General features: G+C 52.6%; 10 protein-coding genes across 10 annotated transcripts; 6 read left to right on the forward strand and 4 right to left on the reverse strand.

Annotated features, from left to right (window-relative positions):
* Positions 1–194: 194 nt before the first annotated feature.
* On the reverse strand, positions 195–1032 carry MAA_02968 (DUF431 domain-containing protein; the record flags this gene model as incomplete). Its single annotated transcript, XM_007820966.2, has 5 exons — positions 195–251; positions 310–428; positions 483–593; positions 645–662; positions 720–1032. The coding sequence occupies 5 exons, from the start codon at positions 1030–1032 to the stop codon at positions 195–197; spliced, it is 618 nt and encodes a 205-aa protein (XP_007819157.2).
* Positions 1033–1871: 839 nt separating this feature from the next.
* Positions 1872–3883, forward strand: MAA_02969 (serine carboxypeptidase; the record flags this gene model as incomplete). Its single annotated transcript, XM_007820967.1, has 3 exons — positions 1872–2038; positions 2142–2502; positions 2561–3883. 3 exons carry the CDS (start codon positions 1872–1874, stop codon positions 3881–3883), a joined length of 1851 nt encoding a protein of 616 aa, XP_007819158.1.
* A 790-nt stretch (positions 3884–4673) lies between these two features.
* MAA_02970 (zinc finger domain-containing protein) lies at positions 4674–6409 on the forward strand (the record flags this gene model as incomplete). Its single annotated transcript, XM_007820968.1, has 8 exons — positions 4674–4777; positions 4830–4916; positions 4977–5101; positions 5157–5705; positions 5757–5799; positions 5863–5939; positions 5989–6162; positions 6210–6409. 8 exons carry the CDS (start codon positions 4674–4676, stop codon positions 6407–6409), a joined length of 1359 nt encoding a protein of 452 aa, XP_007819159.1.
* Positions 6410–6860: 451 nt separating this feature from the next.
* Positions 6861–7920, forward strand: MAA_02971 (glutathione S-transferase; the record flags this gene model as incomplete). The annotated part of the gene is made up of 2 exons (XM_007820969.1): positions 6861–6962; positions 7018–7920. 2 exons carry the CDS (start codon positions 6861–6863, stop codon positions 7918–7920), a joined length of 1005 nt encoding a protein of 334 aa, XP_007819160.1.
* A 3586-nt stretch (positions 7921–11506) lies between these two features.
* MAA_02972 (Transcription factor Aft1, HRA domain protein) lies at positions 11507–13355 on the forward strand (the record flags this gene model as incomplete). Its single annotated transcript, XM_007820970.2, has 2 exons — positions 11507–12981; positions 13040–13355. 2 exons carry the CDS (start codon positions 11507–11509, stop codon positions 13353–13355), a joined length of 1791 nt encoding a protein of 596 aa, XP_007819161.2.
* A 1321-nt stretch (positions 13356–14676) lies between these two features.
* Positions 14677–16278, forward strand: MAA_02973 (kinetochore protein mis13; the record flags this gene model as incomplete). The annotated part of the gene is made up of 4 exons (XM_007820971.1): positions 14677–14764; positions 14836–15561; positions 15619–15787; positions 15846–16278. 4 exons carry the CDS (start codon positions 14677–14679, stop codon positions 16276–16278), a joined length of 1416 nt encoding a protein of 471 aa, XP_007819162.1.
* Positions 16279–16839: 561 nt separating this feature from the next.
* On the reverse strand, positions 16840–17561 carry MAA_02974 (TPR repeat protein; the record flags this gene model as incomplete). The annotated part of the gene is made up of 2 exons (XM_007820972.1): positions 16840–17255; positions 17333–17561. The coding sequence occupies 2 exons, from the start codon at positions 17559–17561 to the stop codon at positions 16840–16842; spliced, it is 645 nt and encodes a 214-aa protein (XP_007819163.1).
* A 752-nt stretch (positions 17562–18313) lies between these two features.
* On the reverse strand, positions 18314–19132 carry MAA_02975 (emp24/gp25L/p24 family protein; the record flags this gene model as incomplete). Its single annotated transcript, XM_007820973.1, has 3 exons — positions 18314–18636; positions 18709–18832; positions 18917–19132. The coding sequence occupies 3 exons, from the start codon at positions 19130–19132 to the stop codon at positions 18314–18316; spliced, it is 663 nt and encodes a 220-aa protein (XP_007819164.1).
* Positions 19133–19720: 588 nt separating this feature from the next.
* MAA_02976 (Zinc finger, U1-C type) lies at positions 19721–20398 on the forward strand (the record flags this gene model as incomplete). Its single annotated transcript, XM_007820974.2, has 1 exon — positions 19721–20398. One exon carries the CDS (start codon positions 19721–19723, stop codon positions 20396–20398), a length of 678 nt encoding a protein of 225 aa, XP_007819165.2.
* Positions 20399–21122: 724 nt separating this feature from the next.
* On the reverse strand, positions 21123–24287 carry MAA_02977 (uncharacterized protein; the record flags this gene model as incomplete). The annotated part of the gene is made up of 1 exon (XM_007820975.1): positions 21123–24287. The coding sequence occupies one exon, from the start codon at positions 24285–24287 to the stop codon at positions 21123–21125; it is 3165 nt and encodes a 1054-aa protein (XP_007819166.1).
* Positions 24288–26760: the final 2473 nt, after the last annotated feature.

Here is a 26760-nt window from a genome sequence, read left to right on the forward strand (position 1 = left end):
CTGGTTGAATGGTTACAGCACGTAAGACAGCAACGTGATGGAACAGGTTGGACCGACCCTTACGAAGATGAATCTATCCGCATGCCGCTGTTGTCCGCTGAGGTTCTTTAGAATCGTCACATATGACCGCCATTCAGTTGTGTTTTTTTTTTGTTAATTTGAACCATTGCCTGGCTTTTTGTCTATCTCACTTCTTAAAGCAAGTCATCTAGTGACTTGTCCGCATCCTTTTGTATCAATTCCTTCATTCCCTACATCATTATCAGATTCTCATCTTTCAGCCATGGCACACTGTGATTCTTTACTTACTTCTGGCATAATTGGGTTCCCCTCCTTGTCTGTCACATACCGGAAGGGCATTTGCGTGCTCTCGTGAGCGTTGAATTTTAACTCTGGAAAGTCGACATATGGGACCTTGTCCAGGGCAACTTGTTCTCGTTAGCACAATTGACACATCGGTATTTTGACCGAAAGGGACCTACTGCCATCCTGAACAACCAAGCGAGTCACCCGTACAGCCGTATCCGTGGTCATCTGCTTAGGCCCCAATCTTCGTCCTTCAAAACCCTTCCTCCTGAGCTCCGAGGTTCGGTCTACATCCATTAGCACTGCTTGATCTTTCCACTTGCTGTTCTAGCACCAACCTCTTGGCGGGTCATCACCTATTCAGTTTCCATTTAGTCTCAAGATTCACCTCGGCTATGTTGGAGCATGCATACCCAAGATACCACCGAACAAAAACGCATCAAACGTCTCCCCGTCCTCAGGTGATAGATCCTTTGCCGCAGCGGGATCTAACAGACACACTTTGGCCTTGTTGTCCGCGTACAGCTCCTCGACACCACGGTGCTCTGGCTTGAATGCGGGGATGCCGTTCAATGCTGCGGGGACTTTGAATTCAGTAGGTAGACTGGATAGGAGGAAGTTGCCCTTGGTTTCTTGGGTTTCTTTGGCGATGGCGATGTATTCTAGCTCTGACCAGGGGCCGAGCTCGGGGTCGAGATGCTCGACGATGAAAGTTTTGCCCACCATTTTGGCGGGGTAAGGACTTCTTTTTTTTTTCAACTGGGCGTCTTGTAAATAAGAGACACAGGTCTTGGAGGCGTGCTTTTTCAGTGATATGACGGTTGTGGCGATGTGAATAGGCTGACGCCGAGACTGGTCAGAGGTGCGTTCTTGAGACGGCCAGCCTGTATGCGGGTTGGGAAAATTCGAGGTGTGAGGCCGATTGGATATCTGGAGTGCGGTACAGGAGGGCTTGGTGGGCGCGGTGGTTTTTCAGAGCCACATGGGACGAGGTGGAGAGTGTACAAAGTGACTGATTCTGCAGCTAAACCAGTTCTCTATTCGAAACTAGCTTGAGCTTATGCTATGAAATTGGTTAATACAGAAGAGGGGCAAAACGCTTCTGCCCGTTGGGCGTCCATTGTCCTTCGCCATTATCGCTTTGCGTACGGAGTATTCTTCAAGAGATGGTCAATGAGGCACTAGTCCTATTGACAAGGTGTTGGCCACCAGCCACGTCGACCAAATTGGTACTAGCTCGAGTGCCGATTGGCAGATCAGGGGTCTCTGGCCGGAATCCGCCAGCACCGCCTCCTGCGTCCGAGTTCCAACTTGACTGCTTCCCGACAGCATCACAGGCCTCAACTTCCTATGAGCCACATCGCCTCTTCCTCCGTAAGACGATGATAATGATAAACCCATCTCTCTTGTATCATTGAACATTCCACCACCTCATCCTCGGCATCCCTTTCGGACTTGTATTTGATGACTTAGCACCGCTACAACCGACTGCTCTTTTGCTCCTGCCGCTGGCATCCGCATCCCCTGGCTTGTGAGCAGCCATCATCCTCCGGCATCTCGTCGTCATGGCTCCGCGGTTCTCTTGGTCCCTCGCCACATCATGGCATGCGCTCGCGATCCTGGCACTTTGGCCGGCTTCAACCCTGGCTGGCGATAAGTCTGCTGCCGACTACTACGTCCGTGAGCTGCCGGGACTTCCCAAGAATTCTCCTCCGATCAAGATGCATGCAGGGTGAGTCAACCCATCACCGTCCCTCGGCCATGTTGCGAACTGGGCCTCTAGCTAGAGGAATCTTGGGAAAAGAAGACTAACATTAGTTGACACTGGTTTTTAGTCACATCGAGGTCACTCCTGAAACCAATGGCAACTTGTTTTTCTGGCACTTTCAAAACAACCACATTGCGAACCGGCAACGAACTGTCATATGGCTCAACGGTGGGCCAGGATGTAGTTCCGAGGATGGCGCCTTGATGGAGGTTGGGCCTTACAGAGTTACAAAGGACAATGCCTTGACCCTGAATAACGGTACCTGGAATGAATTTGCAAATTTGCTCTTTGTCGATAATCCGGTCGGCACAGGCTTCAGTTATGTCGACACGAATAGCTACATTCATGGGTTGAATGCCATGGCGACTCAGTTTATTACGTTTTTGGAAAAGTTTTTCGCGCTTTTTCCAGAATACCAGTCAGATGATGTAAGTACATTTCGCGAAATGTATTTTGCTGTCGCTGCCCCGCTGACTTGCCGTACAGCTCTACATTGCTGGAGAGTCATACGCTGGACAGCATATTCCCTATATTGCGAGAGCCATCCTCGATCGCAACAAGTCAAAATCTCGCGCTGAAACATGGAACCTCGGCGGTCTACTTATTGGCAATGGCTGGATCTCTCCCCAAGACCAATCCAGCGCATACCTCAAATTTAGTCTTGAAAGGGGCCTGATTGAAAAGGGGTCAGATAACGCCCAGCAGCTCCAACAAATGCAGAGAATCTGCGACAAGGAAATGTCCATCAACCCTGGACATGTTGACTATCCCGAGTGTGAGTCCATTCTGAATAAAATTCTCGAACTTACCAGGGTGGGCTCTGGTGATCAGGAGTGCATCAACATGTATGATGTCCGACTCCGTGACTCAGCTCCTTCCTGCGGCATGAATTGGCCTCCGGATTTGAAGTATGTCGGCCCTTATTTGCGGCAGCCTCAGGTCATTAGTGCGTTGAATCTCGATAAGCAACGAAACACTGGCTGGCAGGAGTGTAATAGCATGGTCAATGCCAACTTCAGGAACCAGAACGCGACAGCCTCCATCTCGCTACTCCCCGATATTCTGAAAGAGGTCCCTATTCTTCTCTTCTCCGGAGCCGAGGACCTTATTTGCAATCACGTTGGTACAGAGGAGTTGATTAGCAATCTGGCATGGAATGAAGGCAAGGGTTTCGAGGTCACGCCAGGCAACTGGGCTCCCAGGAGGCAATGGACCTTCGAGGGCGAGGTTGCTGGTTTTTGGCAGGAGGCTCGTAACCTCACCTATGTTCTCTTCCATAACGCGTCACACATGGTCCCCTTTGACTACCCACGACGCTCACGAGATATGCTGGACCGCTTCATGAAGGTCGACATCAGCAGCATTGGCGGTGAGCCGTCGGACAGTCGAATTGATGGCGAGAAGGGTCCAGACACCTCTGTCGGTGGAGCTAAGAACAACACCCAACAACATGAAGAAGAGACAAAGCAGAAGCTGAAGGAAGCCCAGTGGCTTGCCTATCAGCGATCTGGTGAGGTCGTGCTAGTGATTGTAATCATCGCTGCTTCGGTATGGGGCTACTTCGTCTGGCGCCAACGACGCAAGGGTACAGCGTACTCTGCTTTGCAAAGCGACGAGGCCGCTGGCCAGTCGAGGACTGGTCTAGCTGCTTTCCATAACCGTCAGAGTGATCGTGACTTAGAAGCCGCTGCATTCGACGAGACAACTGTCGACAACATCCCCCTACAAGAGTCGATTGGTCGTGGGGAGAGTAAATATAGCATTGGAGACGACAGTGACGAGGAAGAGGGGGAGACCAACAAGACATGACACATGGATAAGAGCAACCAGTAATCTTTATCCATACGTGGTGTGTCGTGTCCACAGCATAAGTAGCTTTGCATCGGGAACGGAGGAAAATCAAGGCGTTCTGGTGGTCTCATTTTGTATATGATGTAAGATGATGTGTAGCGCAAGTAAGGCATGCTACCATGCGAATATACGTCAAGGGTATTCACAACATGTCCCCGACCCTCCGTGGCGGGTTGCCCTCCGAATCCAGCAATTTCTATGCATGAATTGGACGTTTATACGGTAGAAGATGCTAAACAAACACAGCACTTCTTTGTCCTGGCTTAACATCCCACTCAATGATGGGGGCCTGATGGAAGGACCTGCCGAGAAGTTCAAGTTGACACTTGCGTCTTTCTAGATTACACCTGCTTGGGCACTAGCAGTTGTCAGAACGCGGCTGCCAGGTGTCAGGCACCCGACGAACCGCCGCTTCCTTATTTATTTTGCTCGCACGCCCGCCTTCCTGTGTATTTCTCTCTTCTTCCTCATCAGGCCGCAACGTTTCGTGCCTTGTTTAAATTCCACTCTAGCATCGCAGTGTGCGTTGTCGACTAAACGCATCTTTTCTCTCTTATCACACGCTTCGACTGACATTTCATCGAAAGTCTTTTTTGAGCCCGCACGTTTTTCTCTTGATTTAGCCTTCAAGACACGTTGGATGACCTTTTCCAACCTCGTCTTGACTACGGGATTCGTTGGACTTCTCGTTTGAGACCTCGATTGTGCCAATAATCTATCTAGCCAGTCCGTATCATTCCTTATCAAAATGGGAGACTGGGGAAATTCTGGTGACAACTGGGGATCAGCTGGAGGCAATGATTCAGGATGGAATCAGCCTCAAGTAAAATGCGGTGCTTGTAGTCAGGAAGGGTAAGTAGCATGCTAGCAGATTGGGTGTAAGGTGATTGACAACGTTTCGAAGCCACGAGGAGGCGAACTGCCCCAACCAACATACGGAAGCTGGCAATGATGACGCCAACAACAAGTGTTTCAACTGCGGTGAAACTGGGTAAGTGCCTGTGTAATTATTCCGTCAAAGTTATAGTTTGCAGAGCTAACGTGACCAAAGCCACCGAGCTGCCGATTGCCCGACTCCTCGAGACACCGCTTGCCGTTATTGCAAGAAGGAGGGGCATATGATTCGGGACTGCCCAGACAAGCCGCCCATGGTGTGTGACAACTGCGGCCAGGAAGGTACAGATTCAATCAACAAATGATGGCAAGAAACACTGCTAATCATGAAATGCAGGTCATATGCGGAAGAACTGTGAGAATGCGCGGGTCATCAACAGAGATCATGTTGCCGATATTTCTCCTGAGGAAGCTCTCTCCAAGCTCAAGACTGCTTGCTCCGAGCGAGATGTCGACGACGCGAAAGAAGCGCTTCAGGAGTACGTCAAAGCCATCGGAGGAGACGCCACCTACCGCCAGCTGCAGTCTCTGTTTATTGATCAAGGCATCAATCTTTGGTTCATTGCTACTGAGCGTCAACTCGTAAATGTCTTCACCAATATGGACCTTCAAGGCCATACTGGAAAGAAGTACACAATCTCGTACAGGTTCTCAGAGAAACCCGAACGCCCTCGTGAGGCTGAAGCGTTTCCAAAGAGCCGCGAGGAACTCTTGGAGAGGCTTGATGATGCTGGTGAGGTAGTCGACACCGGTCTTCGGAAGTGCCACAACTGTGGTGAATTGGGGCACTCCAGCAAGTTCTGCACTCAGGAGAAGGTCGAGAAGAAAGCCCAGCCTGCCATTTCGTGCAGCAACTGCGGCGGCGAGGGCCATCGTATTCGGGACTGTAAGGCTTTGAAGCTCTTTTTGATTCCATGGCACTCACAGTAATTGACAGGCCCCGAACCACGAGTAGACAAGTTTGCCTGCCGAAACTGCGGGTAGGTTATGCTATACGTCCCATGTTTCCTATGGATTCTACACACCAGTACTGACTGCTGCAGAAAATCTGGCCACAGGGCTTCTGATTGTGAAGAGCCTCCCAATTTGGACAATATGGAGTGTCGGAAATGCGGCGAGAGTAAGTCAATTTCACAGATGATTCATGGAGTATCTCTAATTCAGTTCAGAGGGCCACATGGGTAAGGATTGCCCACAGGGAGGTAGTCGAGCCTGTCGCAACTGTGGGCAGGAAGGTCACATGGCCAAAGAGTGCGATCAGCCGCGTAACATGGATAATGTTACATGCCGTAACTGCGAAAAGACTGGGCATTTCAGCAGGGACTGCCCTGAGCCAAAAGATTGTACGTGTCTCCAGCTTCCTTCTTTGATCCATCCTAATGTTGTACAGGGAGCAAAGTGCAGTGTTCAAACTGCCAGAAATTCGGACATACCAAAGTCCGCTGCAAGGAACCACTTGTTGCTGATGATGACGGCGGTTTCCCCGATGCAGCTGAAAATTCCAATGGCGTTACCGCGGATTCGGCTTGGCCAAGTGGCGATGGAGGCGGCCAGTCCGGTGAGCTCACTGCCGAGAACTGCGGATGGTAATTTCCGGGCGCAATATTAACCGTGAGTCTTGGGGTTTTCAGAGGGTTGCGAGTTTGCTATAGTTCTGCTTCTTTGTTTTCGCGGCGACTCGAGATTCCGCTGTATGGCCCTCGGCGAGGACGCCATGATTTATTACAGCAGATAGGTTGCTCTGCCCCAGACTTAGCTGAAATGAATTGCCATAGACCATGTTAATCTTCCGCCATGGTGATATTATGCTTCGTACCGAGGGTGCTCCTAGTCTGTAACACGCTATTGGCTAGGAGTTGCAACCCCGCCCCCGCATAAAACCGAGGTAAAGGCATCAAGACCTCGTCGGCTTGTCGGCCTGGCGATGATTCCAAACAACCATAACGCTTATAACGCTGGATAGGACTTCCAATTATCAGAGCGGCTGCGTGAAGTAGAAGACGCATCTCTTTTCCAAGTAAATCCGTGAATTGACACAAAAATGGCTTCCGAGAACATCATTCTCTATCATTACTCCTACTCCCCATACGCTCGAAGAGTCGCATGGTATCTCACCCTTCGCGGAATTCCGTACGCACAATGTGTAAGTTCTTAGAAAGAAAAGCCCAGCGTCTGGCCCCAATACTGACTATACCAAGGTTCAACCACCTACAATGCCTCGCCCAGACGTGGCACGCCTCGGAATTGGATACAGACGCATTCCCATCCTCTCCATCGGCAGAGACGTCTACCTGGATACCCGTCTACAGTTCATCAAGCTTGAAAACATGGACATTTCTCTCCCCCGCCTCGGAACAAGCCAGCCCGATCAGCGGGCCATCGAGCGTCTTCTCTCAACGCTGATGACAGATGCCGGCGTGTTCGGCTGGGCCGCCTCCCTGCTCCCCAGCGACCTGCCCCTCCTCAAGAACCCAACCTTCCAAAAGGACAGGGCGGAGTTCTTTGGCACGCAGCCTCGGCCTGACCCCAAGCACGTTGCCCTCCGCGAGGTGGCCTCCGTGTTCAACCTCCTCGAGACGACCCTCCTCGCCGACGGGAGGGACTGGATCCTCAAGACCCCGGGCCCCGGCCTCGCTGACATTGAGGCCGTGTGGCCGCTGCACTGGCTGGCCGGGCTACCTGGCGCCTTGCCAAAGGACAGGTTCGGTCCGCGGGTGTACCCCAAGGTCTACGCGTGGATCCAGCGCTTCGAGGAGGCTCTTCAGCAGGCGAGGAAGAAGGCGGGCAAGCCGAGGACCGTGAGCGGCGAGGAGGCGGAGAAGTTGATCCTGGCCTCGGAGTATCACGAGAGTGAGGGCCCCGTGGACGAGGGGGACTTTGAGGTGGCGAAGCTAGGGCTGAGGAAGGGGGATGAGATTACGGTTGGGCCGACTGATTTTGGGGCCACGAGGAAGGATGTTGGTCGGCTGGTGAGCTTGGCCGGCGACGAGGTGGTATATGAGACCAAGCCGGAGGGCGAGGGGAAGCAGGAGGTGAGAGTGCATGCGCCGAGGCATGGGTTTAGGATTCAGAAAGGGAGGGAGGCGGGCACGAAATTGTGATTTATTGATTCACTTATTTGTTTTATGGTTACTTGGTCCCTGTCACGTTGTTGGCGTGGCCGAGGTGAAGATATTAGCTTTTTCTATTTACCATATGACCGTCCATTGATTAACAACACAATTTACTTTTGATGGCATTTTACGCTACAGACCTAGTACGCCTCTTCTAGAATCTCCAATGTGAAACGAACGGTGCTAGCTAGGTGGCTAGCCTAAATCTCGTCTCCTGCATGTACAAGCTCTCAAGAACCAAAACAAAACCTGGACTTGTTCCTTTGTTTTGATCATGTCGCATTCACGTGCCGTGGTATTCGAGTCTGGTGACTTACCCTACGGGTGGGCATTGATTGTGAAATCCGGAATCCCGGCGACTGGGTAAAAAAACGACAGAGCCCTGTTTACACGGCATTCGCCAACTGTAGGCGTTTCGAGATTGCGCACCACCCAGTAAGGCTGGAATCAGAAGACTGGCGGGCAAAAAGGCATCAATCTCGAAACTCTGGGGAAAGCGCCTTTGCCGGGATGGCTGCATGCCAGTGACGTAACTCTACCACGCTCCAGGATATTGGGGAGAATATTCACAAATGTGACTGAGCTTGCTCACCGTGATCTGGGCCGTGGCTTAAAGAAAACGCGGACCAGCATACCATTCAATCAGCAAACCTTCTTGACAAGTTTCACTCTGTTTACCGGGACGAGGCCATGAGCCCAATGCGTGGACGAGTGGGCGCCGGGCATGAGAGCTGACGTCATCCAGTCCTCATAGCGCGACATGGGGAGGACGCGGGACCCTCTGGGATCCTGTTAGTAGCTCTGTGTGCACAGTGCGCGGGCAAAGGTGGGTTTTGCGGCTGCTGCTTCCACCGTGCCAACTGAACTGGTGTCCGGTCGAGAGTCGAGACACCGTTCGGGAGTCGAATTCAGCAGGTTGCCCTGTCGCTCAATCAAGAAATATCTTCTGTTGTCGTTCCGTTCATGATTCGTTTGGCCGTATTGCCGACGTTTGTTGTGAAATTATTTCTGCATGGCTTGTCAGAGGCTTGCTTGCCGTGTCGTCCGTCCAGTCAAGCTCCCTGCCCTCCACCGTGCATAACGCACCGCCTGCATGCGAGGAAACACGAGCAAACAAGGTACGGGGACAACTACCTAAAGCCGGCCGGCGGGAGATACGTAGTAGTAAGTTGCTAACTTGCTCCAGGGAGCTGCGGCTGGGCATTATACATCGGCCAGTCTCAGTTCAAAAACGACGGATGGGTGGATGGCGGTTGATGGCTCGTGGTGATTGGCGCAGTTGCTCTGTATCAGATATGGTGGTTGCCCTATTTGTATGACGATTTGAACCAAAGCCTGCAAGAAGGCGGCGAATGAGGCTCGACCAGTACGCCACCTCCAACTTCTTGTTCTAGATTCAGGGGACTGTGGTTGATTAGCACTTGGGATGTGTTTTCGTGGAGTTGATCGACTCACCACTGTCGACTGGCAGCTAGAGGACCCAGGACACAGGATAGCCAAGTTGAAACTGAAGGGGAAGACTGTGGAATTGATTCGACCGGCGGCTAATGATAAGTCCTACGTCTTCATATTTCCAATAATAGTTGATCCATGCTGAGAACAAATCATATCATGACCCCTGACAGAACGGCCCTCAGGGTAGGCCGGTCTCTTGGGTCGGTGGGCAGAGTTGACTTGGTCGCTTTGCTTGGGTTCTCGGTCCTCAACAAAACATCGACGGCCGATAATGGACTGACTGACTAGGGAACCATCTCCAACCACAACTCCAGCTCGTGCAGGTATATAAGGTGTTCTAACAATCCATCAGTTCTGTCTGGCCCGAAGCCGTGGTGCCACCAAAATCTCTCAGCCCACCATGGGATATTCTCCCTAGAACGCGCCATCATGGGCTGTGGAGTCCATGGACACAACCCGGGATTGTAAGTGGATGTTTTGTTGGATGGCAGAATTTTGTCGCGGGTGGGCAGATCGTCATGGTTGGCGTGCGCGTTTATGAAGCCATTTCTCGTTTTGGGCAGCATGTCGTGCCAGGCCGTGACGACGAGAGTGATGATGCTGTGCTAAAATCCTATTTGTACCTAACTAGGCACTTAACTCTATTCTGTGTCCGTGTTCGGCCCCCCCTCTCTTTCTGGCGGCCATGTGGAAAAGGTGCTTCGTTTTGTGTGTGAATGGCGGACAATACGGAGTACGCAAACGGTATCTCGTTCCTCAGGTGTGGGCGGCCACTATTAGTACTCCGCATACCATTGATAGTGAAGGTTGGAGGTTAATGAAATACATCCTGATTCCTTCAGCATTGGAGATGGAGGTTTTTGCCCGCCAGGTTGATTTGCGAATTGCCACCCACGGTACTCCGTATGCATGCTGCATGCGCCTGTTATTTGGTTACCAATTTGGCCTATGCTCGAGTCGTTCCTTCCCCAGGTTAGGCTGGGTCGTGAAGGCGACGAACTCGCCCTCCGTTACGGCGTATCGAGTACAGTCTCTGACCCAGGCGCTCGCCCAATTGTGAATGATACGAAGCCAAGTGAGGTGATGCATCCATCTACGGCCATCTTGGTCTGGCAGTTTCTGCCTGCCTGCAAGAATGTGCACGATTGCACGACGGCGATTCACAGGCGCATCGGCCGATTCGACGTGTCGATAAGTGGGAAGCAGCACTGATCAGTCGAGTCTGATTCGAAGGTCTCTGCCCGACATTTCTCGAGTTCCCGCACAGTGTCAGTTGCTGAGAAATCAGAATTTTGTCAGCCAGTCAGGTAGAAGGCAGGGTCCACGGCCGTTGCTCCTGCCCTGTTTGCCCATGGCTCTTGCCCCGGCTGCCCGCCAAGATTGGACCCGCCCTGCTTGACCATTCTGGACGAGGTAGACGTTCACAGTACGAGCAACGGAGCGCCGTCTGGCAGAGCGTGGCTGCCGGTTGCCAGCTGCCAGTGCCAGCCAAGCCGGCACACAATAGAGCCTTTTCCTAGCCCCCCCCCGGCGCCGCCATTCGCTTTTTTTCCTGCGCCTTCTTTTTCGCTGCTTCCTCACAACGTCATCTCTGACGTCTTTCCTTCCCCAAACTCAGCCTGAGCCCCTTCACGATCCTCGTCTCGTTCGAGCCGCTCGCCGCAATCCCACACAACAGCACGCCGCAGTCCGCTTGCAAGCAACGGGCTCCCGACACACACCCTTTATTATTTTTTTTTTAACCCGGTGCTTGTAGGGGCGCATCTTGTTTGGGTCGGAAATCACCTGGTCGTGCCGACGCCAACGCGGTGGTGCAGAGACTTTCCCCGGCTGCCAGACGGTCTCCTTGCTAGTCTGTTGGCAACCAGCCCAGCTTCGCCTTGCGGGTGTAAATCTTCGCCCACTCCAGATAGGCGCCGTTCTGGACTCGCGACGCTGCAAAATCCCACAGCTCAGGGCTCCCGTCACAAACGCCTCTGACATCTGTTGCTGTCTCTGACCTCACTAGCCCTCTTTTTTTGTTCCTTCCATCTACCTCGCCGCTGTCCGCTCCCTACCCCACCCGTATCCAGCCATTCCCTCGCCCCCAAGATAATACATCATACATCATAGTGTCATCATGGGGACTTCTCCTGGTACCGAGTCGAAGTCCCCCAAATCCTCCAACAACAAAACATTACGGCAAGGTGAGCCACATCGAATTGTTCCATTTCAGGCTCCTGAATTTCGTCCTTTCTACACAACTACCGTTGTCACGCAATCTCACGTCTTGATGTCCGGCATTGCATTGCGTGCTTCTCCACTGTCGTCATTTTCGCCTCTGTCACAGCCCAACCCTCCTTTGCTTGAGCTTCAAACCACTGTGCAAGTTCGTTGTCCAACCACTCGTCGTCGTTCGCATCTTTGCTCACACGCGTTTCTCATTCTAGATACAGCCTCCGACTCCAAGGCCGACCCTGCCGCCGTGAAACCGGATGGTGCGTCTAATGCGGAAGCTGCTAAACCTCTCGCACCACCGCCTCGACCCGGTCAACAACCACAAGGCAATAATACCCCCGACTACTTCTCTGGCCAAGGTGGCGGATCTCTCAGCCTGGAGCCCAATCCGTTCGAGCAGTCTTTCGGGGGTGGTGGTGGCCCAGAGACTCCAGGAGGCACAAAGCTTCCTTCAGTCGCTGCCTTGACCTCGCCATCTTCACTTCTGCCTGTTAATACGCCGTTCACCTGGGGAGGAGGCTCGCTGCGCACCGGTCCATTGAGTCCCGCAATGTTGTCGGGACCGGCCAACGATTATTTCAGTGACGCGCATCACTTGCGAGGCGGATTTCCAACGCCAAACGAATCATCGTTGAGGTCAGGACTTACACCTGGAGGCAGCGGTTCCATGTTCCCGGCGCCAAGCCCCAACTCCCAAGCACTCTTCGCACAGCTTGCCAGTGGAGGCGCGACTCCAAGCACAATAGACTTTCATCGAACTGCTATGAGCGCGGCTGCCGCCAAGCGCGAGCAAGGACAGCCTCAAACACAATCGCAACAAGTGACATCACAACCAGCAGATATGCCAAACGGCGCGACGCCTACTGTTAAAGCAGAGCCGAAACAGGCATCCGGGCCTTTCGATCCTCACGACAACGATGCTGCCAACGGCCTTTTCATGCTTGCGCAAGGCGCACAAACCAGAAACGGAAACCAACCATCATCACAATTCCCTACATCTAGTGCGCCTAGTCACGCTCATCCTGCGCCAGCACCTGCTCAGACCTCCAACACATCGCCACAAATGTCGACCGGAAATGCTGCGTCAAGAGGTGGCAGCGAAGGCACCAATGGATCGGAAGAGCCGGAACAGGCCAAGCCTGCGGCCAAAGGAAAGGGTAAGAAAGCCACTGCTGCTGCATCTAACGGAAGAAGGAAAGCCGATGATACACCGGCCAAAGCTCCTCCCAATAAAAAGTCTAAGGGAAATGCTGGTGCAGTGAACGGGATGTCACCTGAGGTGTCGGACGAGGAGGACGATGATATGGGAGACGATCCCAGTTCGAAGACAAAGATGACGGATGAAGAAAAGCGTAAGAATTTTCTTGAGCGTAATCGGTAGGTTGATTCTTCCCTTGCCACATGATGTAAACTTTATGCTCATACGATGTGTTAGTGTCGCTGCCCTCAAATGTCGGCAGAGGAAAAAACAGTGGCTCGCCAATCTACAAAATAAAGTCGAAATGTACAGCAGTGAAAATGATGCGCTTACATCTCAAATCACTCAACTAAGAGAAGAAGTTGTGAACCTAAAAACTTTATTATTGGCGCATAAAGACTGTCCAGTGACCCAGCAGCAGGGCCTGCACGGTACTTTTATGTCTGGGGTTGTTGAGCCTTTTAACGCCCAGATCAACCCCTATGGAATGGCCGGCCCGATGCCTAATCAGCAAGTCATGGCTGGTCAAAGCATCCAGCGCCGATTCTCATAGAGTGAACGGGGGGACGGTTTTCGAAATAGCCGATAGACCATGTGTCGACAGGCTCATAAGGTGGAGACAGTTGATCTAGTTCTTCTTTCTTCCACACACGGGATCTTCCTGCGTGTCGTTGTGATGAGAGATAGAATGGCATGGACTGCGAGGCCTCAAGCAAGCATTCCCTACCTGCGCAGCCACGCGCTGCAAGGGTTGACTATGCAGGGCCGGAGAGGCATTTGTACAAATTTTGGTCATTGTGCAATTGGACTGTACAACAGTATGATGAAGTTCATAAGACCTGTTTGGGATATCGGGCAAGGAAAGAAAATGGCGACTTCGAATCAGGCTCATTTTATTTTACAAGCTGCGGGACATGACGTGTGGTTCCCCATGAACAGAATGGGCACGCTGTCTAGCCCCGTTACGCGCTTATTTATGTATATTCTGCGGATCACACGTACATCAAAAGGTGTTTTACAGGACGAGTTCTGGTTTTAGTGGCGGCGTTGCGGAGGAACCGGTGCTCTTGTGGACAGTACTTTTGCGGACAACGTACTTGGGGTCGATTGGCTTGTTTTAGTGTATTACACAGTAGCTGTAGGCAACATGACGCTACGTAGCGATTTGAGAGACTTGAGCTAAATCATGGAATGAATCGTCTATCCATGAACACGGCCAACTGGTCTACCGGATGGTGTTGGTAGCACTCGCACCCTGCATCACTGCGATCCACGGAGCTTGTATGCTCGCTGTATATCTATGAAATGCTTATGGCTCTGCCGTTTAGAAGTCTTGAAACGCTGCAGAGCCGCAAAACCTTGCAGTTGACCATGGAGAGACATGGGACCAAACTGCGCGTGTCGTGTCTGGTGAGACTTGCCTGTCCAATCACGGAGGCTGGTGGGCAGCCTGCATTGGTGGGGGTGCTTGGGCTGCGAACCGGCCCAAAGGGGTTTAGCGGGACTGTTGAGGTTCCCTCACCACCTTCTTGGGAGCGTAAACAACATGAGCCGAGTTCTCTCTCCCAGACGGACCATCGCCATTCCCGCGCCTGCGGCTGCTCTCTCGCGAACATCATTTCCCCCGTGCAGTTAAACGCCAAAAGCGCCAATCAAGAAGTATAAGCGACCCCAAGGGATTTTTACGGTGCTGGCTGCCGAGCCCAACGCGACGCATTTGACGCGACTGTTGCTCGGCAAAGGTCACCAACCACGCGCCACGACCCCAGCTGGGTGGCTAACCACCACCGCAACCAGCGACCGACATTGGTATTTTTACAGCCCTCATTGCTTCTTACGACATATACTCCATGATATCGCTCAATTAGCCATCCATGACGACTCTCGTGGCGACTCAACGGGCGCTAGAACATCTTAGCATGAGCAACCAGCAAGAGCGCCGACGGAGCAAGCGTCAAGTCGGTAAGTTTTTATCGCTGAAGCGGGAGCGTATGGGAAATATTGAATGATGGAAATGCTGACATTGGACATAGCCGCGGCTGACTTTGAACGGGACGATGATTTCCAGTTTGTGCGAAAGTCGAAAAGGTCCAAGACGGAAGAGTCCTCGGGGAGCAAAACGACAGGCGGGGGCCGGATAACGGCAGAGCAAGTCGTGAAAGAATCCACAAGCACAGCAAATAAGGCCATTGCTCCATCAACATCGGCGACACCGGGTACACGGAGATCCTCGCGGCGGAGGCAAGCTGACGACGCATCTCATCAAGATGAGCCTCAGACGGACAGGAGACCGACGAGGAGGAGCATTAGGGTTGCTACAGCTGGGGCGGATGATAGCGCTGAGGGCTCGATATTACGCGGCACGTCGAAGGCAACGAGCCCGAACAGAGAAAAGGCATCGAAACCGAGACGATGGGAGCCTTCGCCAACTCCACGGCGGCCAACCGAGTCCAAGATTGCGCTTCCCATGAGTGATACCCCAATTATTAATCGAAATAAAGAGATGCGCAAAAAGGGCGGGAAGGGGAATAGACGGAGCAGTTTAGGGTCCCGCGGCCGAAGAGCCAGTTCACTGATAGAGAGCGGGCAAACAGCAACACCGCATCGCGATGTGAATACGGCCGAGTTCTACAAGCATATTGAAGCAGAGGGTTTGCTCGAACCGAAAAGGATGAAGCAGTTGCTGATGTGGTGCGGCGAGCGTGCCTTGCCGAAAAAGCCGCCTCACGGGACACCGAATTCAAGCGCTATCTTAGGTGGTATGTCCTGGAGATATAGCTCAACGGGCGATAAACACACTTGCTAACTGGACATAGCCCGAGCGATTCAAGAACAAATATTAAAGGACTTTGCTCAGCGGACCGACTTTTCAAACTGGTTCAGCAGGGACGAAGATGCGCCAAAAGAAGCGCCTATCTTGAAACCAAATCCCCGGAATATTGAGCTAGATGAAAAATTGACGACGTTGGAGGCGAAAATAAAAGCGTAGGCATTAATTGACGCTTGATCAGTATGTATACATGCAATGCTGACCAACCACTAGATTACAAGACGAAAAACAAGCCTGGCTGGCAATATGCCAACCACCGCCCGACATCCCCCCGATATTCTCCTCTACGGAGGCGCCCAAAATTGAACTCCCCGACTTCAACCTCCTCGAACCCGAAGAAGTAAAAATCCGGACGTATCTCGCCGACGAAATGATTCCCTTTGCAGACATGCGCGCGAAAACAGAAGAGAGAATACGCAAAATCCAAGCCTCTCTCGAATTCGAAGTAGACCAGTTAGCAGACAATGTGCACAAGTTAGAGCAAAGGGTACTGGTGGCGGGTCGACAGGCGGATCTGGTCCTTCGTTTGAGCGCGGCACGGCTCAAGGAGCGTGAGCAGCGGGAGAAGAAGAGTGCAGGGACGAGGGATATGCCCTTGATGGAGGTGTTGAGGAGTCTGAGCAACATTCTACCCGAGGGAGGTTGATGATGCTGATGCTGCCGGATGGGACAAAGGATGCTGTTGCTGTGTAGAAAGTATCTGTGGGGGGCGATGACATGTCACTAACGAGTTTGATGATGCTATGATGCTACTTTTCTTGGTTCATATGGCTCATACCTGATTGGATGGGATGAGGAAAAAGTTGTGTGGAGGGAGGGGGGCTTTCTGACGTTCTTTGGTTAATGTGAGCGCGGAGCAATGGGTAGGCTTTGGCATTGGCGCATTGTGGTTTGCTGGGTCGGGTGAATATATCACTGGTTGGTACATTGTGCAATTGAGACTGGAGTGTACATATGTGTTTTGCGGTGCGAGATGTGTGTGTGTGTGTGTGTGGCAGTGAGAGTTGCTTTGCTCATGGTCTGTCGAGGGGTTTGCATACCTTGTATGGCGAGGCGTGTGAAACCGTCGGACTACCAGTTTGATGCTTTGCTCCAAGCAGAGTCAAGGTTGGTTGATATTGGATTCGATGCTATACAGTGGCTTCTGTGGCCGCGTCCTAAAAGTACAAGAATCCGTCCATCCATCCATCCATGACACCCCTACGCATCAGCGGTCCTCCAAGGCAGGCATAAACGCCATCCCGCCGCCCTCGCCGCCATCGACGCTCTTGCTCCTCACGTGCGCCCTCAGCATCTCGAGGACCTCGCTGCCCCTCCACCGCTCGGGCACCGGCCTATACGCGGGCCTGAAGTTGCCCACCGTCTGCGCCCACTCCCCCTTGGGCGGCTCAGACCGAATAAACGCATCCGCGTCCGCCTGGCTCGCCGCTACGGACGGGTTCGTCGACGTGTACGAGTCCGAGGGCTCGCGCTGCGTCGCCCAGTAGTATATGTCCCAGTCGTTCTCGTCGAGCAGGGCGTCGTACTGCGCCAGGAGGCCGCCCGACATGCTGGGCAGATGGGCCTTTGCAAACGTCGAGAGGAGGAGGTCTGATTCGAGGGTTCCTCTTTTACGGGACTGGTCTTGATGGGATTTCGTTAGCCTTTTTGCATTTTTGGAGTTTTGAAAACAGAGTAGTATTGGGGGTGGAAGAGCGTACAGAGGAGTCGTGCGCGTTTGGTGTCGTCGTTTTCGCCGACTCGCTTGATGGGCGCGACGCGGAATTTGATGCCTTGCAGCTCGCCGACGTCTAGTTCGCCCTGGGACGGCATGGGCTCGGCTTTGGTGGATGAGTATCGCGGCGTGGTGGTGAGAAGCCGATGGGGGAGGAGGGCTGCGCGCCGCACTGTGACGGTTGCCGGCCGGAGGGACCGGAGGGACGAGGCCATTTTTTTTTTGGTTGCGTTGTTTGATCGCTTGCTCGAAACTGACCTGATTGAAAAGTGTTGTGTGGACGGTCGGTTTGGGTGAGAGTATGTGCGTACTTGTTATGTAGAGATGGTGAGAGGCAAGAAGCCGAGAGTGAAAGCTATTGCCGAGGCGAGAAACCGATGTGGGCCTGTGGCGAGGCGGCACGGAGAGTATAGATTTCTTGCCGCTGTCAATTGCTTCTTGAAACCGTGCACCATCTGTGCCGCTCAAGTCTTAAATGCGTCTTATTTTGTGAACATGGTTTGATCAAGGCATAGATTGTTTCTCGCTACTCGAAGCCGTCACATGCGAACCTCACTTCGACTCCATGTGAATCCACGTATTATCGCCATTTAGGTCTACCGTAAATGCTGCCAACCAAATAGCCCTCCGTCTTTTAATATCGGCATTTGAATACTCCCCCCTTCTTATCCCTTGTCGTCCATCATGATGTACAAACGCCAGCATGCCGGGTTGTAAGTAGCCGCCAACTAAAACAAATAAAGACATAGGACGGCCAACCCAATGAAACTACCCAGTTGAGAGAGAAAAAACCACACCCCGTTTCGCAACTAATCTAGCCTTCGGATTTCGAAATATCGCCCTTGAAAAGTCGCTCTGACATACTGAATCGCGACAGGGGAAAAAAGGACGCAATGACGACAAGGGCATACCGAGAGTTTTCTTTGCCTGTCTTGAACTGACTCCCACGACGGAAAAGAAACGGCTTCTAGATAAGATGCTTGGAACGGAAGTAAGCCCTGAGGTACATAATCTGCCACGCCCAGAGACCAATCAAAATCCATGTAGTAGTGACGCCGAACCACTTGACACGGTTGTTGGTGCTCTCGTTGGTGTCGCGGAGCTTCTGTTCTCGCTGGCGGAGGTAGTCCATTTCTTGGACGATTTCCTCGGTCAACTCCTCGATACGGCGGAGTTCAGCCTCGACGGGCTTGAGCTTCTCGGTGGCCTGGATGGCGCTCCAGTCTTTGGCGTCGGCGCCGATGTCGATGTCGAGTTCGACATGGCGAGAGGCAGGGTTGGGTCGGCGGGCTATGTGCACCAGTCAGTTGGCATAAAACGCAGCTCGTCGACTCCAGGGACCTTGGGATAATCGCGACATACAGCCTGAAAACAAGTTCTCGAAGCAAACATCAAAAGCTGCATCGGCGTGAGACTGAAACGTCACTCTGGACTCGCCGACAACGTCTCTAGGGCGGCCATACTCGTTGCCCAATGCATCGCGAACCTGTCATTCATGCAATCAGTACCCAGACTAACCCCCCGAACTGTTTCCCAATTCATCCCTCCCAGAGGAAAATCGACGACATACGTGCATGTTGACAACCATTCCGTCGCCCTTGAACCCGTCCACCGTAGCCGTAACGACAACCAGCGTCTCCTGTCCGACAAAGTTGCGAATACACCTCTCCTTCTTGGTGCTCTCGCCGCCAGTGTGCGCAATAAGGTCAAACTTGAGTGCGTTGGCGACCCCAACAAGCACCAGCAGACTGCAGAGCCACTGCAGCGTCGAGCGTTGCACTGCCATGGTGTTTTGTGTTGCGTCGATGTGTTGACGTTGACATGCAAAAAGGGATACGAAGGGAAAGGAGGTTTATCACAGTCCGCATACACATGCAGAGCAGCCAGCACCTTTTCGACCTTGGGGAACTTGCAAGGTGTCGCGTTTACCAAAATGGTGTGGAACAGGGGCATCCAATCAGGGTTCATTCGTGAATGCTGAACCTGGACCCCCCCTTGTGCTCCTGTCTGGTGCGCAAAGTCTACAGTACTCCGTAGCTCCAGAGGCTTAGTCATGTGTGGAGCCACAGCGGTGGCCTCGTGTGTGGATGCAATGGCTGCTTCGTCGCGACGAGGCTTCCGAAAAAGCCAATGTCTTGAACTGTTGACGATTGAGCCGTCACACTGCTGCTGCGGATTGCTGGACAGGACGTCAAAATGCCGAAATGTGAGTCGCTTCCTCTACATCAACATAACGAGTATAGTGTCCATTCATGCTGACCTTCCAAATAGTCTTTTGTAAGCTTGAACCTGCGACTCCTCTAATCCCACCTGCTCACCACGAACCTCACATCATCTAGGCGACTACTGCGATGTATACCTCACCCACGACTCCATGAGCGTGCGCAAAGCTCACAATAGTGGCAAGAACCATTTGCGCAATGTGGTAGACTACTACCAACGTATGTGCCCACCACACTCGGTCCCCTTCTCATCCCATGATATCCCTCCAAGACACCATACATCTCGTCTAACAATCTGGCGACAGAAATCGGCCACGAAAAGGCACAGTCCGTCATCGACTCCATCACCTCATCCTACGCCGCCGAGGGCCAAGCACATGCGAACCCCATGCTTCCTCAAAACCAGCCGGGCAATGCTTTCCCGCCACCTTTCCCATTCCCAGGTACGGCTGTCGTCGCCGTCGACCATGACATGCAACCATACTGACCGTATAGTAGGCGGCCCTCCTCCATTTCCTGGTATGCCTGGCGCTGCTCCAGGCCAGTTCCCCCATGGAATGCCCCCTCCTGCTGGTGGCCGTGGCATCCCTCCTATGCCTCCCTTCCCCCCGGGTCCCAACGGTTTACCAGTTCCTCCACCCGGCGGCCTGCCGTTCCCTCCACCGCCTGGAGGACTTCCTTTCCCTCCCCCGGGGGCTTCGGGCGCGCCTCCTGGGTTCCCTGGTATGCCGGGCATGCCGCCTCCTCCGGGGCAAGGCTTCCCTCCTGGCTCTGCTCCGCCGCCTGGTTTCCCGGGTGGTCTTGGGACGCCTGGACAGGATAGAAGGTGAACGTTGGAGTCCAGGGGAGAAAGAAACGCACAGGGGCATAATAAATTCGCTCCAGTTTGTATTTGGGAGTCGATCGGCGTTAAAGGTTAGCTGAGAAGCAGGTCTTGACATATCAGGCACCGCAACATTTGGGCAAATCAAGTTCTGCCACACTAGACAGGATTCATTCAAGCCTTCTATATAGTTCGCAATTGTACTGTTGTAAAAAGGCACACAAAATTCTTTTCATTCCGCAACGCTTGCACGGGACAGCAAGACAACCTATTATTGCAGCACACCATCACATCTATAATACATGCTCGTAAATCTTTCCCTCTTCTGATGTCGTTACCATTTCGGAAAGCAGCAGTCACCAAAGGCAATATACGACCGTTCAAGGTAAAATAATTTGCAACAAGAAAAAAAAGGTCATAAGAAAATACGCACCGAAATCAAACTCACAACAATTCATCAGCATTCCGCAATTTCGCAATCATCATTGCACGAGCTCAATCAAACACCGGGTGCCCAATGCCCATACCAAGTAAGCTGGATATACCCTTTCCCAGAAAATTTCACCGTAATCATAAACCGTCAACGTCATGGCATTCGTAACTTGTACTTTCGTGCAAGGTGTGTGCGTCCTCTCATCGAGTTGGGGAGTCCCCGACCGCTCCCTCGATTTTTCGCCCTTTCCACACTGATCATTATTGACCGATCCTTGAATCCTTGCACCTTTTTTCGTCTATATTTGATCAGGATATCTGTTTTGTAGACCTTTAATGTTGCTGTTCCTGATGACATCGCCAACACCATCTCGAACTTCCCTCGGTCCACTAATCATCTGTCGAAGCTCCTGTGTACGCTTCTCTCGTCGCCTCTCATTCCACATTCGTGTCAGGCTTGGGAGCCCTTCGAGTCTGCTGCTCAGCGAAGAAGGGCGGCGCAACTTCCCATAACTTGGCCGGTTCCCTAAAGAATGCCCGCGCCAGAATCCTTTCCGCGAGTTACCCTCTGATACAGGCCGTTGATCATAGTAGGCATTCTGAACTTTCTTCAGCGATTCAGAACTCGCTTTGCGACGCATTACTTTTAAATTCCCACTTGGTGTTCGTTGGACTGTGCGGCGTTGAGGCCCGTGCATGTCGTCGGCCTCGTATTGTTTCTCAGCCCGGGATGGCAAGATCGCAAAAGTCTGCTTCATTTTGGTGCTCAGACTGCGCTTCGTGGGACGTGGTCGATTGTCAACCGGGGGATATCGATAAATTTCATCGTCCAACCAACTGCCGCGACGACAATCTGCACAATCACAAAGCTCCTCATTATCCCACTGCGGGCGCCAGTGAGGATGCAGCATGTCTTGTTCCATAGGTTCATCTTCTCTTTTCCCGTAAGATGGATCCATGTCGGGATTGATACTTCTGGGCCCTTGCGAGTCGAAAGACTTCCGGGGGCTTCGTGAGAGAGAAAATGTTCTCGTTAGGAAGCCGGGTTGCTTTGAAGCACTGGGAGGATAACCTATGGAGTGCCTACGTCGGCTTAGGGCTCTCAGAACAACTGACGATCTTCGACCAGGTTTCTCATTCTCTGGTTCATAAAAACCTGCAATTGGCTCTGCCTTTTCGTTAGCAGGTGTTAGACCAGATGGCGTGGCGGGAATAAAGTTGATCGCTGGTGGGAGTACAGGCGGATCCGGCGGTGCACGAGGGTTTCGAAGAGGAGAATCAACTTCTTCCGATGACTGTCGTTGTTCAGGCGTCACTAGGCCGCCTTCGGGGCTGGTAGCTGTGATTTTCGGAGGCTCGTTTGACTCGACCGTCTTGAGACCCTTCTCCGTAGAGTCAGATGCATCTGAGTGCTTGGCAGAATGATTCACCATCAAAACTGATGAGTTCTGGTGGGGATACATATGAACAGCCTGCGCTTCAGATACTTCGAGGGCCGTCCAATTGGTTTCTACTGATACTATGGAGAATGGCGTCGTGCGAGATGAGTACTTCCTTGCTGACGCTGCATCATCGTGATGATCTGTGCCAAGGTGTTCGGCTGCAAATCCACCCCCTTCAGATCTAGGAGTCTGCGGAGAGTGCACTGTCACGACGGGTGATGTCGGTACTGGTGGCACTGGCAGTGTCGGTATGGCTCGTACCGTGGCAGAAGACGTTGGCGGTTCCATAGGCATAGCTTGAGACGGCAATGTCTTGGTAATTTGGCGATGTACATCATTCAAAGCCTTAAGACTTTCGGCAGTCAGAGAGCCAGCCCGGGAGGTAGTGCGGCTTGTCGGGGCTGACAGTGACGACGAGCGGGCCGGGATAGTGGGTGGAAAATCAATGGTTCTCTGCTCCGACCGTTCTGACAAAGACGTAGATCGGTCCCACCGCGATTGTCTCTCGAAAGACAGTTTTTCACTTGCAAGCGGCGACCGATCAAGAGGAGAGGACTCGACGCTTCGAGTCCTGGAATGTCGGCTTGATGTGGACCGCAAAGAAGGTTCTCTTGACTTTGACTTGTTTGATGACCTTCGATCGGGAATGACCACTACAGGTATGCCGCCATTCTTCCATATTTCACGTCTTGCTCGTCCACTAGGTAATGGTTTTGTGGTAGCTGTGGAAGTGTAGCTGTCATGTCGCCGGGAAGGCTCATTTCGCGACGTAGATGAAAATGGCCATGTATGATCCTGCAATTCAAACACGTCTGCAACGGCCCGTCGACCACAAGGGCTTGTCTCTCTGAGTTCTCTTCGCTTGCGAACATGCCGTAAAGTCTTCTGTCTTTGAGGCGGGGTTTGGCTATCCACCAGTATAGCTCCAATCACGGTGGAAGGTGAAGACTGATAAGAGAGACCGGACGATCTTCGCGGCTCGATATTTGCCTTCAGTTCCTTTTGTGCTGTGTTCAATTCTGCGCGCTTTTTCTGAGGGATTGTTTTGGGCGATGGCTTGACTATGGCGGTATTTTGAAAAGACATGCCTCGGACAGCCTCTGTCGCATTTGTAGGGGTGATTATATTATCTTCTATCGCCGCGCTCTTCTTCGAGGTCGCCCGAGTGGTCCTTGGCTGAACAGGCTGGGGACGGCGTCTGCCCACAGATACCATTCTTTCGAGATTGTTATCCCATTCTTGCTCTACCCGATTTGGGGGGTTCCATTCGCCATCGAACTGAGCCAGTTCGCCGTGAGTCGGGGGATTGTAGCCCTCGGCAGGTTTCACACTTAGGCGTTCGAGTGCAAGGTCCAAAGCCTGAGGCTTGACGGTATGACTACTGGCATTTACGGGTATTCGAGAAACTGTAGTTTGCGATGGCGTTGACAAAGTCACAATGGTCTTTACAGCTGACATGGCGGCTTCGTCCTCAGACGAAAGCGGTTCTTCTCGGGCAGTCTTGAACGATTCGGTGCGCGAATCCGTTGTGATGGTTGCAGTTCGAGAACGATCAAAAGTTGCGGCACGTAAAGCGCGTGGTCGGCTGGCAGGCTGAGGCGGCGTCACATCAGGCGTCGGAGGACTACGTTGATCTGGTGGCGTTGCTGGTGGTCGTTTTGACGAGGCTTGGGGTGTTCGAACAACGGTGTCGAGAGGTGAAGGACTAGATGGTTGGGCTGGATAACTTCCCGACGAGGCGCGAGAGTAGTTTGGGGGTGTAGGGGGTAAATCAGGGCCAGTCCCGATTCTCCGCGGTTGATGCTTCAAAGTTCGTGGACTGGAGGCTTGAGAGTCTGGGGGGCCAGGAAGAGCTGATGTGTCGATGTGTAGGTCGTAGGCCGCGGGCACTGATGGAGAATCGTCAACAGCTCGGTCATTGCGTGGGCGAGGCAGAACCTTGCGCTTTTTGAACTGCCGCTGAGCATTTGAGCCCGCCTCGAAGAGGCCTTGGTCATAATCAGGTAGTGTCGGTGCCGTCATTGCGGGCGATGAAATGACGGCACTCGGCTTAAGCATGCTCGACGAGTGAGGGGAGGAGACGCAGGGACAGAGAGATTTAAATAATATTCTCTTGTGGTGACTGTCTTGAAACAAGGGATTCTGTGCATACTGAAGGTTCTGGCGACAGGTGGCTCAACATGAAGCAAACTGGGTAGCTGCCGCCGCGCGAGGGTGACCTTGGATGGGCGATGGATGTCCGGCTGGTCTAAAGCGCGTCGAAGGCAGCAGCAAAGACTAGACAAGAGGTAATATTAAAGGGGCTCCCGGGGCATTGCATGGAAGCAAGTAAGTAGGGATGTAGTATGCGATAATGATGGTGGATAGGGGCGAGACAGGTTTGGGATGCGGATATGGGTGCAGTGTGACTCGGCGGGTCCTGAGGTCCCAGGTGAGAGGTGAGAGATGAGAGACGGGAGATGGGAGTGAGAAAAAAGACTCGAGCAGCCAGTGAGGGGCGGTGATTCCAACAATGATGCTTGCAAGCCTGCCGTGCGCCGAGGTGGGACGGGGGTTACGACAGCCAGATGGGATACGAAGAAGAACGAGCCAAATGCCCCAGCGAGGCGGCGCAGCACAATGGTCGCGGCGATAGCCGGCGTGCCAATGCAGATTGGAGGCAGATATTTATTTGCCCGGCAATGTGCTGGTTGATATGTCATGTGTGTACGGAGTAGTCACAGTTTCATGGTCACCCTCACTTTGCGCGGGTGGGCGGCCTGGCGAAGGAAGGAAGCAAGCAGGGAGGGAGGAAACGGTGCTTGCCAACTAGCCCATGGCTTCGTCCGCTGCACGTCATTGGATGCCGTTAGCAGAGGGGTATGCCAGCCAAAGGAAGGAGGAAGAGGGTCGCAAGGGAAGGAACATCGACTCAAACGACCAGACGGCGCGGGTCCCGCTTCCCTGCCCGTAGTGCCCGTTGGAGTGCCTGTCCTGAAGCCTCCAGGACGTGAATTGCTCGGCGGGCTTACTCTTTTTGCTAGGTGCGCTCACGTGTTACCTAGTGCTTAGTTATTAAAATATATATAATATTTTTTTTTAATTATTTAATAACTTATAAAAACTTATTTACTTAAAAATATTTTATAATAAAAAAGGCCTTATAAGCTATTTAATAAGTAAAAAAAATAGTAATAAGTACATACACCTAGCAGAAAGAGTAAGCTCGCCGAGCAATTCACTCCAGGACGTCTGGTCTGAAAATGACGAATAGGCTTTTCCTCCAGTCCAGTTCCACTCCAGAGCCACCTCCACCCGTCTGTCATGACATTGTTTCACACCCGCCAGTTCCACCCGCCACCTCCACCCCTCGCTTTCAATGCCAAATGCTTACCCACAAACTGGTTGTACGGCCATCCAGAGGCCAAGGCTAGATTCTGACGCCACCAGGGCCGCGCGGGACGGCGCGGAAGACTACGCGGTTTGCAGGCGAATTTCATTTGACTGATTAGCGAGTAGACCAGCCGACGGCGCCACAGCTGGTCTGGTAGGTGCGGAGCTAGCACATCTGGTACAGCGCACTTGACCGGCCCCTGTGAGCTTTTACTGACCTTTACCAGACCCTTGCCTGGACACCCTTCAGCCGGAGTCCCGGAAACGTGGAACCGTGGAGGGACAAGGCTTGCGCAACTTCAAAGCCAGGGAGAGGCGAACCAGGTGGCTGGAGCGTCCCAAGAACAAATACAGATCACTCCGTATTACCGAGTACAACGGATTGCCCGTTGTTCTGCGTCTCGATGCCTCTCGCGGACGACACTTTCAACTGTTTCCCACCCCATTCTGGCATTCTTTGCATATGGACACCACCAGCCAAGCATCCTCCACCATCCTCCACCATCAACCATCACGATCCAACCCAGACTTTAGCTAAAAGAGAGCAGCGACAGCCGAGAAAATATGGACGCGTGGGGCCTTCTATCCCTTATTACCGTCGCTGAGCAACTTTTCAACATTGAAACTCCAAATGTCCTATCGGCGACATGGACTAGCGGCAGACAGCCCCCGAGGATGCCGTGTCATATTAATATGTCACTACGCTGAGCGACATTGTCAACAGCCTGCGTTCTGGTTTCCTGTTCTGCCCTCGCATTGGTAACTTAATACACTACCGACTATTCGTACTCGGTACTAAACTACATATGGAATGCCCAACTCGCCAACCACCCACATTCTGTTCAATACGAGTGAATTCCTCCACCATTCTACCACTCTGCATCCAACCCTTGCACTTTGATGCAGTCCGGTCACGTTACTAGGTTGGCACGAGGCTCTCCGCAGCACCCAACCTCCATCAGCAGCAACGTATCAAATGTTTTAAAGTCGACCTACCGAGTAGGTTTCGTGGCACTCCTGTGAGTCCTGCCTGCTGGGACATGTCGCTGCACTTTGTCCGTCTTCACACCGGCGCCGATAACGCTGTCAAGCCTCCGTGCTGTTGCGCTCCGCGCTTGATCAT

Source organism: Metarhizium robertsii (genome assembly GCF_000187425.2).
Source record: "Metarhizium robertsii ARSEF 23 chromosome Unknown MAA_Scf_4, whole genome shotgun sequence".
Lineage (NCBI taxonomy): Eukaryota > Fungi > Ascomycota > Sordariomycetes > Hypocreales > Clavicipitaceae > Metarhizium > Metarhizium robertsii.